General features: G+C 31.9%; 1 protein-coding gene across 1 annotated transcript in view; it reads left to right on the top strand.

The window, feature by feature from the left end:
* The window catches only part of LOC111619753 (multidrug resistance-associated protein 4-like), a 55,199-nt gene that overhangs the window by 27,638 nt on the left and 14,887 nt on the right, over positions 1–12,674 (top strand). The window contains exons 10-12 of the mRNA XM_023361572.1: positions 5,830–6,008; positions 10,218–10,498; positions 11,285–11,364. Coding sequence (XP_023217340.1) covers positions 5,830–6,008; positions 10,218–10,498; positions 11,285–11,364 — 540 coding nt within the window. The remainder of the gene's footprint in view (positions 1–5,829; positions 6,009–10,217; positions 10,499–11,284; positions 11,365–12,674) is intronic.

The following is a 12,674-nucleotide window of genomic DNA, read 5'->3' on the forward strand; positions in this document are numbered from 1 at the left end:
GCCACGTGGAGCTCAGCTAGATGAAGACGTCGGAGGATTCCCTGTCCTTCCAGAAAAATCGTATAGATTTGGTTTGAAGGAAGGGACGAACGGATGGAGAAGAGTTTCTCCAATTCTAAAAGTGGAGAAATAAATCTTAATTCGTCAGAAGTTATGCATGCTTTCAATTTTGACAGTGGCTGCTGAAGGCGATGCGATGCCATGTCCGAGTCCGGAAAAGAAGCCACTTCAGCTGAAAGAAAGAGGAAAGCTCCTACCTGGGCAGAGAAAAGACCAAAGAGGAAGACCAGAAGCTAAAGAATAAGGAACCGCAGTAAAGTCGACGAAAGTCGCAGGAAAGAGTTACTTAAAATTACTGAACTCAAGGAACGAAATGAGCACACTAAGATGGTGGTTGAATTTTGTGCCAACTTTTTTCTCAATCGTCTCCGGTCGTTTTAAATATAACGCCAAGTCACTTAAACCCTCAAGTGGCTGTATTCGATGTGCCGCCTTTTATTCAACGTTTAGTGCAGCTTCGCACTGTCTTAATTTGCATGATTTTGCGTTACAGGATCAGGTGCTGATGCAAATTAAGTTTCCTTTTTCTTTCTTTGTGACCTGTGCTTAGGAGTTTGTCCTTAACTAAAAAGAACCCTGTAAAGAAAATAATTAAATAAAAATACGTCCCACAACATAAAATAACGGTCAGACATTGACTCCTTTACAAAATGAGGTTACATATACACTCCGATGGAGTGGATTGACAAAAGTTTTTAATCAGCTCGCATGCTGACCTAATGACCTAACTCTGTCGCTACTTTTGCTGAGAGTTTACAAGGATCTATGGATACCTCAATATTCGTTGGTCAACTTAGATGAGGTTCGTTCGATCGGAGAGAGAGGAACTCGAAGAGGACTGGTGATTGTATGGGGGCAGGTCTTCTTATCGTTGACTTGCAAGGACCGGGACAGTTCCTTCATGGAGGTCCACTGAACTTGGCACCTAGTCGTCGATTATTCCTGGCACTAATTAATCTATTCACCTTTCTTCGGACTTGTTTGGGAAGGACCGCACGGAACTTTGATGTTTCCAGCTTTTATGCTTGGTGCCTGGGAAAATGATTATAGACTATTGACATGTCGAAGGTTCATTCCCAAGTGCAAGCATAGGTTTTTTCCGATGATGTTCCGAATAGCAGCAGTTCATCTCTCACAATCGAATGTTTTCCTTTTGCCATCTTGTTCTCAAAATTCCTCTCCATTTGTTTAGAGATCATCATCTAGATATCATCAGAGATCGGAACATCATCTGATCCGTTCTAGATCGAGATTTTTTTATAGCATTTACGTTAAAAAATTAAATTACAAAGACGTAATTTTGCGCGAAATTCGTTCATTCCTCCCCTCTGGCCTATAGTCCCACGGGCTCACACCTTAGAAAGTCCTTGCTAAGAAGGAAAGGATAATATTTTAAAAATAGTAATGATAATGCAAGATAACAAATCATTGCCAACCAGTGGAACAAAGCAATAGAAGGTCATATATTGTAAATTTAGCAGAAAACCTGAGCTTACATACTTATCAAACAACAACATTTCGTAATATACAGGGTTTGTCCGATGAGTATCGGGACTGATTTTTTCCTGCCAATTGGAAGGGATAGAGAGCGTTCTCTATGGGCAGGATTGCTGACAGAGGATGTCACGTCAGCTACCAGACCCGGCTCAGTTGTGTTCAGGCCTTTGCAGTGTGTAGATCGCGCCTGAAGTGAAAGTATGTTTAATGCTTGCATCCAGAGTCAAGATGCAGTGAATCATCCAGCAGCGTTTTGACATCAAATTTTGCATTAAATTGAACAAATCCTCTTCGGAAAGTTTTAATACAATCCGTGAGGCTTACAAAGAGGAAGCCATGTCCAGAACACGTGTTTTTGAGCGACATACAATTTTGCGTTTTTCCCGTTTTTCTCAAAATTGCGTTTTCCCCGCAAATCCCGCAAAAACGCAATCCGACACAAACGTCGAAGATGAGCAACGCGGTGGACATCCAACAGAGACACATATCAATGAAAATGTGTCTAAAGTGCCAGAACTTTTGATCTCTGATCGCTGGATAAGTGTTCGTTTGAGGATTAGTGTCCGCCATGTTCAAAGGGAGATCGCCGATATATATGATATATCACGACAATGCGACCAGTCACACATCGCTTATTGAGAGGGAGGCGCTGGCCAAACACTACGTGTCAATGTTGCCCCAATTATCCTACAGTACAGATGTGGTTTCCCCGATGTTTTTTTGTTCCATGGTATTAAAGGAACCTTAAAGGACATCGTTTCAGAACGATTGACGCCGTCCAAGTGGCTTCAACAAGATGGCTGAACGGCCTGCAGTTGTAGACTTCCAGGAGGTGTATGAAGACTGGAAAAAGCGCTGGCAGCGGTGTGTTAATGCAGGAGGGTCAACACACTCATTTGAAGATTATTAACTAACTGTACGTTTATATTAAACAAATTTCTCTTTATGACTTCAGTCCCGATACTTATTGGACAAACACTGTATATGGTTTAATTTCAAAATTATTTGTGTCGTTGCACAACATAACATAGTAGCCTACTCATTCGTTATATCGTGCCTTATCATATCGCGATTCGGTTATATCGCACTTTTTATGGTCCTCCAAATTTTAAAAGCACTTGAGTCAATAAATTTTAAAATACGAATTGCCATCAAATTTCTTTTCTTTTGCAAAATACGGTATTTTATTTCTATCATTGTCCCTGAAACTACCACTGCAGGTGAAACAATACATTCGTTAAAATTTAAGCAAGCAGAACCGGGGAATAGATCAATTATCATTTATATTTCCTTTTGATATTGAAAATTGTTTATTTATGATTTTAAGTACAGTACTAAGTCCTTTCAAGTTTCTGTGAATTCGAAATTTCATATCTTTATATAAATCCAGGGTATTGCGTCAATTCACATAAACATGTGAAATTTCGAATTTATTGCAAACTGTGTAAGGTTTGTTTGTTTGTTCGTTTTATTAACTTATGGCAACGTAACACTTGGGCGATCTGCCTAGGGGGGTGTCTTCTGGTAGGTGTTTTTAAGGGTAACTGGCCTCCATTCAGTCGTTACAGAGGTGGAGAAAACCCCACGTGGAATCCTGTCCTGGGCCCTTACTCTCGAGTTTTTCGTGTTATAACTTCCAACGTGTAGAAAGTGTCACGTGGTATCATCTCACACTCTGACGTCAAATCGATAGTCTCGAGTTATAACTCGCGTGCTTTTCCATCTCATCATGCGAGTTGCTACTCACGTTGAGTTGAGCATGTGAGATCGCTGCACGAAAGTGAAAATGGCTGACAGATACGCTTATTCTGATCACAATCGAAGCGTTAGAAAGAACCGAAAGAGTTGTTTAAGAAGGCAACGAGTAGATGCCATTTCTTTTCGTGTCAAGTCAACACTAATAAAAGAATTTTAATTTGTAATTAATAAAATTATACGTTTAATTTTTTCTAAACATAAAAAAAAGTATCTAATTCATCGAAAAAGAAAATTAAAATGATAGTAAATTACATGTATAAATTATTAAGAGCATAGACACTATATTAAGATTATTTATTAATCAGAAGTGTGAAGTTCTGGTTAATAAATAACCTTAATAAACAAAGAAATTTAAGAAATAGAAAAAAAACTATATGAAAAAAGGATTAAATTAAAATACTTTTTCCATTACACAACGGATTTTTTAGCTCCAAAAGACAATTAATTTTTCAAGTAATTCCATAAATTGAATTGTCCTTTTATTGTAAATTCGTTGTCGAATTTTCCACTATTCATTTTCTTATTATTCTGTATATATGTTACTAATATTTCTTTCTGTTCTTCACTCATTTTTCAAAATAAAAGATTGGAGGTTTTCATTTTGTTTCTGCGTACTATATTGCTATAAGACAAAACTTTTAGATTTTAACTATAATACTTGTAAACTAATTCATATTGATTTCTTTACAACTTGTTACAGTAAAGTTGATTAGTCGAATCATTATAGTCACAAATCGAGATGCATTGTAAACAATCCCATTGTGCTTATCGACATACGTAAACAAGTGAATGTGACCTATTTCCACTCGCCTTTCGAGTTCGCTTGATGGGTCTAACTCGAGAATACCGATTATGTGAGTCATAGTAACATGACTGAGTTCAATAACGTCAATTCAATTACAACACGAAAAACTCGAGACTAAGGACCCTGGAGAAGTGCGATCCCACGACCGAAGTCCCAGTGTTCAGTGTGCAGATCCACTTGGCCAATGGTGGGTCAAAATGTGTAAATGAAAGATTTCTTTATTTTTGAAAGGAAAGTTCTACAATTTTTATACAGTAGTAACTTTATTTTTCGTTTTAGAAAACGATTACTCTTTGTAATTTTGTAACGTTTAATGTTCTATTATATGTTCAATATTTACACTTTTAATTTTTCAATTACTGTATTTATAATTTTTATTAAAAAATATAAAATACATAAATATTTATTAAGCGATTTATAATTAAATACAGTACTGTGTAATAAAATCGTTACCGATATTTTGATTTTATATCGACAGTATTCGTTTTTAAATGTCATTATTGAAAATACAATAATACTAAATGGGCGTTTCTGGAATTTGTGTTTTTTTAAACGTTATTTAATACGATGTAATCACGAATAAATGTCAATATTGCAAAACTAAATTTATTTTCTATCATAAATACTTGCTTTCGAAAGAATAGAGAATAGAGATTCCATAGCGTGTATGATCTATTTAGCGTAATAAGTGCAGAAAGTTTAGTACTAGGTTTCATTGCGCCTTTGGATATATCGCGCTTTTTCTTGTCTTCTGACACAATATAACAGGAGCTACTGTATTAATAATATTAATACAGTATTATTAATTAATATTATTACAGTATTAATTAATATTAAGTAATATATTAATTAATTCATTAATGTATTAATTAATATTAATACAGTATTAATTAATATTAATACAGTATTAATTAATATTAATACAGTATTAATTAATATTAATACAGCATTATTAAATAAATATCATAAGTTTTGATATATCACAAAATTTTCTTGATAACGCTGTTATAAGTTCATTTAGAAAATCAAATTTCACATAATAAATCACATACTACTTCCATATTACCAAGAGATGTGATTGGTCAACCACTAAATATGCAACTCTACTCACCACCAAAGATCTTGTTCTCTGGTAAAAGCTGCTTTAATCGAACGAGACAAGCGAATCGATCACTGATATTAGTTTAAATTATCCAGTCATGCTAAAGTTTTTTTTTTCAAAAACAAATTGAAATTATTGGCAGATATTAATAGGTTAATTAATTAAAATATAAGTTGCGAATATTGAAGTATATAAATATTACTTATAATGCTAGGTTTACATTACATTACTTTTTATAATGTTGGGTTGTCAATAAACCTATAGTTTATTTACAATTAAGTATTACAATAATAATGCAGGTTTTACTACACTTGAATTGAAAAGTATATTATTATTATTCAGATGTCGCAGATAATGACTTATTTTAATGTATTTTTTGTTATTACAGTATTTGTTTTGTAATATTTATTTTGTTTTTATGTCGGGTAGAAATATTAAAAAAAAAAACACTTAATAATCTTTTGAATCGAGAGTAAGGTATTCTAATTACAATTATATAAAATTATTTCTTAAATTCTTTTATTTGCAAAATATGTATAAAAATATTTTAAACTGATTTAAGCATATTTCCGTGTATAATTTACATAATTTTTGGAAACATTTCGTACAGGATGCTGAAAATAACCAAACTCCACGTGATGATGATGAACATGGAGAAGTCAAAATTTCAGTTTATAAAGCATACGTCAATGCAGGAGCGGGTGTTCTCTTAAAAATTATTTTATTGATAATGGTATTTGTATCTCAATCCTTTATAAGTGCCAGCGACTATTGGATAATCAAATGGTATGCTTTTATTATAGTTAATCAATTTAATTTTTTAGTTATGAATCGTAAAACCACACATCATTTTTTGAATATTTTTGTATTGTATATTTCATATAAAATTTAAAAATCACTATATTCCTAACTTTTCACTTCTTAAAAAAACATCTATTGTACTTTTTTTGAGCACACATGACTGTGATTTTAAATGAAAAAATGTCTGGGTATGCAACACCCAATAAAACAAGAAGCATAGTACAAAATTTTCATTAAAACTACACTATGCTTTGTTTTCTGTTTTACTATATCTGCTTATTAATTATGCATACAAGATATTGGTTTAATATTCGTTTAAATGTTTTGTTGAAATAGTTTGAATTTTTCTAATCACGTTGATGTTTTTGAAGATGTCCATTTATAAGGAAAGATTTTTTAAAGTACAATTCATACACATTGAACACTCAATACATATTTTTACACATTTAGGTACTTCTAGGTCCACATGTTTTGATATATTTTTAAAGTTATATAAGATTTGTTTTTTCATGATTACTCCTTTATATACAAATTATCACCATATAACATGAAATATTCATTAAAATTTTCAGGGTACAACGTATCAATTGTGTCATCTGTGTTTAAGATGTGTTAGTTCGTTTGTTACGATAACTTGATTTCTTTTCTCTGACTTTTTCCTTTGTTTGTCTGTTTGAACACTTTTGTTTAAACAAAAGGAGAAACTAATATTTCGATTATGAGTGAAAATATAAGTATATTAGAAACTAGAAAATCACATACCAATGTGTGCTCCGCGACCGTTTTCAGTCATGTGGCTTTTGTAAAATATTCATTTCTGCATTACAACGTAATTTTAGAATCATGTTGCACAAAATGCAGCTCATCAAAATTATAAAAATTACTTTTGAAAAAACAAGATTTGTAAATTCGAAAATGTTTGTTTATTACAACATACAGCATTATATAATTATGGTGAAAAATGCCTTTGTTTTGTAATGGTATTAAGATTTTCTAAATTACACAGCTGTTACTATGAGCATTTAACACAATGTCGTTAATTGCTGCAGTTTTAGTTGTCCACACATTACCTTTTCAATTTTTTCATTTCTCTACCGATAACTTAAAAGATAACTTTCTCTAAAATTTAAAATAAACATGATGTAAATCAGCGTGACTTGGAATAATTTATGGTGATTAAAATAGTCTATGCGTACTTCAGTTGTGTATTTAAAGTATGGAAAAAAGAAAATTTTCAAGCCTATTTCCGTTTTTATTTTTATAACTTACAAATGCACTTGGAGAACATTCCATTTCCTTCAATATATACGAATATAAAATTTTTGGCAAAATACATACAGGTTAAAATACATAAAACAATTTTCATAATACAAAATACATTATCTAAGTAACAATATAAACTTTCTCTCTTATATGTTACACAATTAATAATATCCCCAAATTGTTTTATGTAGTGTTTTTACAGATAAATTAATATGCAAATCTAAGTTATTTACTAACAATTAAAATTAATTTGTTTCTTTAACATTCTACAATATTTTTTTACATAACAACACTTTTTAGTGATCCTTTCTAAGCTTTTATTTGTTAATTTTAGGGAGGTTTTGAACTTATCAAATTTTCAATTTGCTTCTCCGTGCAAGACCGTATGAGTGCTAAATAGACCTTGCTAACCAAGGAAAAGTAGAAATACCCATAATGTTAAAGTTGATAAAATCCTACTTTTGAATAATAAAAATAACAGAGGATTAAATACTATGATACGCTTTTTGTCTATTCTTGGTATAAACTTGTAAGCACTATGTCGATCTTTCTTTATTACTAGATTTATTACACGGTGTAATAAGTATAGTAATAATGGACATAGTGCTTACCAGTTTATACAACAATGGTTCCCAATTAGTTTTTCTTGCATACCAGTTCAAGAAAGAGCTCAAACTCGCGTACCCCTTATTGCAGAAATTCATATAAATCCATACTTATATTATAAATTTGAAGGTAATTCTGTCTGTCTGTCTTTTACCTTTTCACGTCTAAATAGCTGAACAGGTTTTGATAAAATTTAGCACAGAGATAGCTTACATGTTGGAGATAGACATGGGCTACATTTTACTGAGAGGAAATATCTTACTCCCACGAGAAAATTCGATATAATGCAAGCGAAGCTGTGGGTAGACAACTAGTGATAAATAGAATAAGTTTTTTTACATTTATTACCTTTAAAATACAATTCTAATAATAATGAAAATAACATAAGGTTATTTAATTTTAATGTGACAAATGTGCACGATTTTCTTTGCACAAATTTGTAAAATTTGTTTGTTTTTTAGTCAGCTTCAGTCTCGAGTCATTTTCGAGTTGAAGTCGGTGACAATGTTTAGTTTTCATGTTTGTCATGGACGAAAATCCGCTCTCGCAGTGGTATGTTGTGCAAAATGGTAGTAAATATTTTATTGCCGCTTCGCTGACATAATGTTAATGATAATTGAACAATTAACACAAATTGTGTTAATTGTACAATTTTTGTTTCTTGCGTAAGAATTTCATTTAGGTATTGTCATAAATGAATTTTTAAAATGAAATTTCGAGAATATTTTTAGTTATAGATAGACGAATTTGTGCAATCGACATCATGTTGTAAATTGCCAAATTTTGATGGTTAAATCATTATTTTTTGATTGCTTCATTTTATGCATTTAAATTTTAAATCGACCGATTTTAGATTGCCGCGTGTACAGCTTCATGCAATTTCGCTTACCCCAGGGGTACACATAGGCTACTACTAATTGGGAACCATTGTTACAGAACATTAAATGTAAAAAGTAATGTCAGTAATAAGAAAATTTCGTAATCCATTTAAGAACAATTTTAAACGAAAGTTATTATTTATGTAAAAGTCTTTCAAACTTTTCTTTTTAATAAGCTGTTGAAAATTTAATTTTGAAATAAAATTTTTCTATAATTCTTCTTACGATTGTTATAATTGTAAAAGATATGATGTGTGGAGTCACTTTTCTTTCAGGGTGATACATCGAATGTGTCACCAGATACTTGGTGACAAGATTTGTACTATTGTACTATTGGACATAGGCGTTGCAACATTGCCAAAAACAGGCAATGGAAAACGAAAAAGGACCCCCAATAAAAAGCATAACTGAATACGAGAGAGAGTTCATCCATGTGACAAAGGGTTCGTTCATCTGACGAAGAGTTCGTCCAACCGATGAGTCCGTAATCATCGAAAGTTCGCTCACGCCGGAGTTACCCAAACACTAGGATACTTTACTTACCTATGTGACTTTCTTCCCTCCAAAGATTCATCCATCGATGCATCCTTCCTCCATCCATCCGTTAAATCGTGAAATCCATTAATCTGTGGTATCGACAACGCATTCTTAGATACTTTACCAAGTATCTGGGAATTTTATGTACTTTATGTACACTCTCTCTGTTTAAATTAAAACTCGCGAATTAGTTAACATCGTGGACGTAGTCTTTATTACAAGATAGTTTCTTAAGAAAATAAGTAGCAGATAAGCATGATGTTCAACTCTTCAATGGTAAACCGCATATCTTTTTATTACTTGTAAATAGCTTAATAAACGGATATTTGATACTGTTAGAATTGTGTATGGTGCACTTCCTTAAATCCGTGACGTCTGTCCTGTTGTCTCCATCCCAGATCCAAGTGCCTACAAACGGTACCGCTTGCTTTAAATCGAAATTTGCGGCCATTAAGATTTCTGTGTCAATCCTCACAAACTTTCATCGCAAACGCGTCGACTCTTCGGTCTCCTGGTGTTGAAGCATAGGGGGCGCTTTACGCATTGTCATAATTGTATACTTGATGTATTGGAGATAGTGGAATGTCTGGTTCTAATGTCTAGCTTTCTAGCAATTGATTTTAACATCTGCCTTTTTTTCAATTTGATGAAATGTCAATGACTGGACAGAGTTCACGAATAATTCTATGCAAATCTTATCTTCAATAGCTACAACGTGCATCTTCTATAAATTATATGCTTAAATTTTTAGTGAAATTTTCTATGCATATCATTAGATGTATAGCTTCTACTTTAATATTATTTATGAATAATACTTTTTTATTGCTTTTATTACTTTACTTATATATCAATCTTAACGAAGTACTAAAATGTTTAAACATTAGATGGTTATTTTATGTTTAATATTCAGGCTACAAGATAGAAGAATTTATAGCCAAAGTAAAAAGAAAATAGAAGATATTACATCCAACACAACAGTCTATAACCTTAGTGAAGGCAGAAATTTTTATCAGAGGGACGAATTCAACGTATATGTCTATTTTGGATTTATATGTGCAGTGTGTTTCACCATGTTACTTATGGGTTCACTATTATTGAAATTCTTTACAGCTGCATCTACCAAACTTCACAACAATATGTTCCGTTGTATTATTCGAACTCCAATATCATTTTTGGACAATAATCCTGTTGGTATGTAAAGTATTTAGTAATTTTAAGCTAAAATTCTTCTAACATAATTCAGAAAAAAATTTTTTAGATAAAATTGAAATCATGTAAATAAATAAGGTTGCTCGCAATTCTATTTTAGATGCAAAACTTTCATGTCCTTTATGATATTACAGATATTTGCTATCTGTTATAGAATATAAAATTTCATAAAACTGACAAATTAAGTACCGTTTTACCTTATCACACGCTGTTGAAATGTTTTGTAATGGGCATGAATTTTCACGTAGAATTGTGATGCTCTGTATAGAGGTAAATTACTTCGTGAGTCGCAATAAATTATGTTTTTTTTTGGCTGAAATGTGAAAAAATTTAAACCTAGAAATTTCTACTGTCGTTTGTCTGACTGTCTTTCCCAACTCTCCAAAATGGAATTAGATATATGAAAGTCAAGAACAGATATAAACACGATAACCATAAGCAGCCTTGATTAACTATACACTAATTTTCGATGCACACAAAAGGTTATTTCAATTCAAATGTTTCTCTCTGAAAAGAGTTCGGTAGATGACTGGCAAGATTGCATTGTTAACGAAAAAGTATTATTACACGGGGAAGATTACTAATTTGAGGTAGCAAGCATTTATTTTAAATTAAATAAATTAAAAATATGATTAAAAATTGCAGCCCGGCATTGTGATGATATCACGATAAATTATTGCTTGTTTTCGTTTGTTTTAATGATATCAATATACATATTTTTATATAAGTATATAATTCAATCGTTATTTAATATTCTATATTTTTCAGGAAAAGTGCTAAATCGGTTTTCTAAAGATGTTAATAACATGGATGATACTTTACCTTACGCTTGTTACATGTCGATAACAGTAAGTTTACATTAATTTTAAATATATAAATTTATACCAGTAATAAACAATGTGAGATCAGGGTCGGTAAAACCCTGCTCACTGTGAAGGATGGCTATTAAATGTTTACCCACCATCGTCTGTTTTTACATATGCGATCTTATATTATCATGAAATAATTTGACTTCGTTTTGTCAAACAGACACATTGTTAATTTTTGAAAAATTTCGGTGAACTCATTATTTTCTGTCAAAATTAAAATAATAATTTTGCTCTGCTTTTACTGATATCTTAAACATTGTTTCGATCAGAACAAACATGTTGCTATTATCATTCTCCATATGCAGTACTATTGAACCGAAAACAGCACTATTTTTCTCTTATGTAGTAAAATGTGCTTCTACTGTTCCTGTATATTTCAACCTGATCTCTGTTGTGTAGTCTATGTACTGTGAAAATTGAAAAATACTGTTATAATTATTATTGTATAATCCAACAAATCAATTGTATAATGAGTTTAAATTTTATTATATTTTTTACTTCTATAACCGCTATCATAACGACGTGGGTCATATATTTAAAATAAATATAATAAGAAATATATTACAGGGTTTCTCGTAAATCTGGAACATTAAGATTTATCTTCCTAAGTAATATTAAACTGTTACGGCATTCCCTAAAGGAATGGATGAATAGAATAAAATTGATGTCATATGCAATACACCCTGCAAGCTTCAGTCATTTGAATAATGTATACACACATGGTAAATCAGAAGACTTACAAAGTACATAGTAAATCAAGTCACTTACCTGCCCTTTTATTCTTGGATCTGTTGAAATCACGTCCCCATCCATAGTTGACAACTTCCTGTTGTTTGTTTTATTTGTACACACTCCTTTCTCTTGTTCTACATTCATTATTTTTTTCACACACTCTGACACCTGTTTTTCATACAGAATCTGTTTCTATTTTAGACACTTTTCAGTTGATCGGCCCATCTATATTTAAGTGTTTCAAGCTCTCTTTACTGTAAGCACAGCCTACATACAGCTTTACACCCTATCTTTCCATACTGTCTCTATGTTTCCCAACCAGTGTGGCACCCTTCATGCACAATTGTGTTCTGAATTATGTTTCATAACGTATTGCAACAACTCATCATTGCTACTCACAAGATTTCTCTTTGAATTATAGAGAACGGTCCCATTTGGATGAAATTTAAAATATTTAGTGTCTGCAATGAGTATCTCGGAAGGCTTAAATCTTGAAAAAATTCGGTTGATCGAGCTGAATTTATGCAATTTCAAATTCAGAATTTTTCCACTATCTG

The sequence above is a fragment of the Centruroides sculpturatus genome, unplaced genomic scaffold (genome assembly GCF_000671375.1).
Source record: "Centruroides sculpturatus isolate CEXI.00-Female unplaced genomic scaffold, Cexi_2.0 scaffold88, whole genome shotgun sequence".
In the NCBI taxonomy this organism is placed as follows: Eukaryota; Metazoa; Arthropoda; class Arachnida; order Scorpiones; family Buthidae; genus Centruroides; species Centruroides sculpturatus.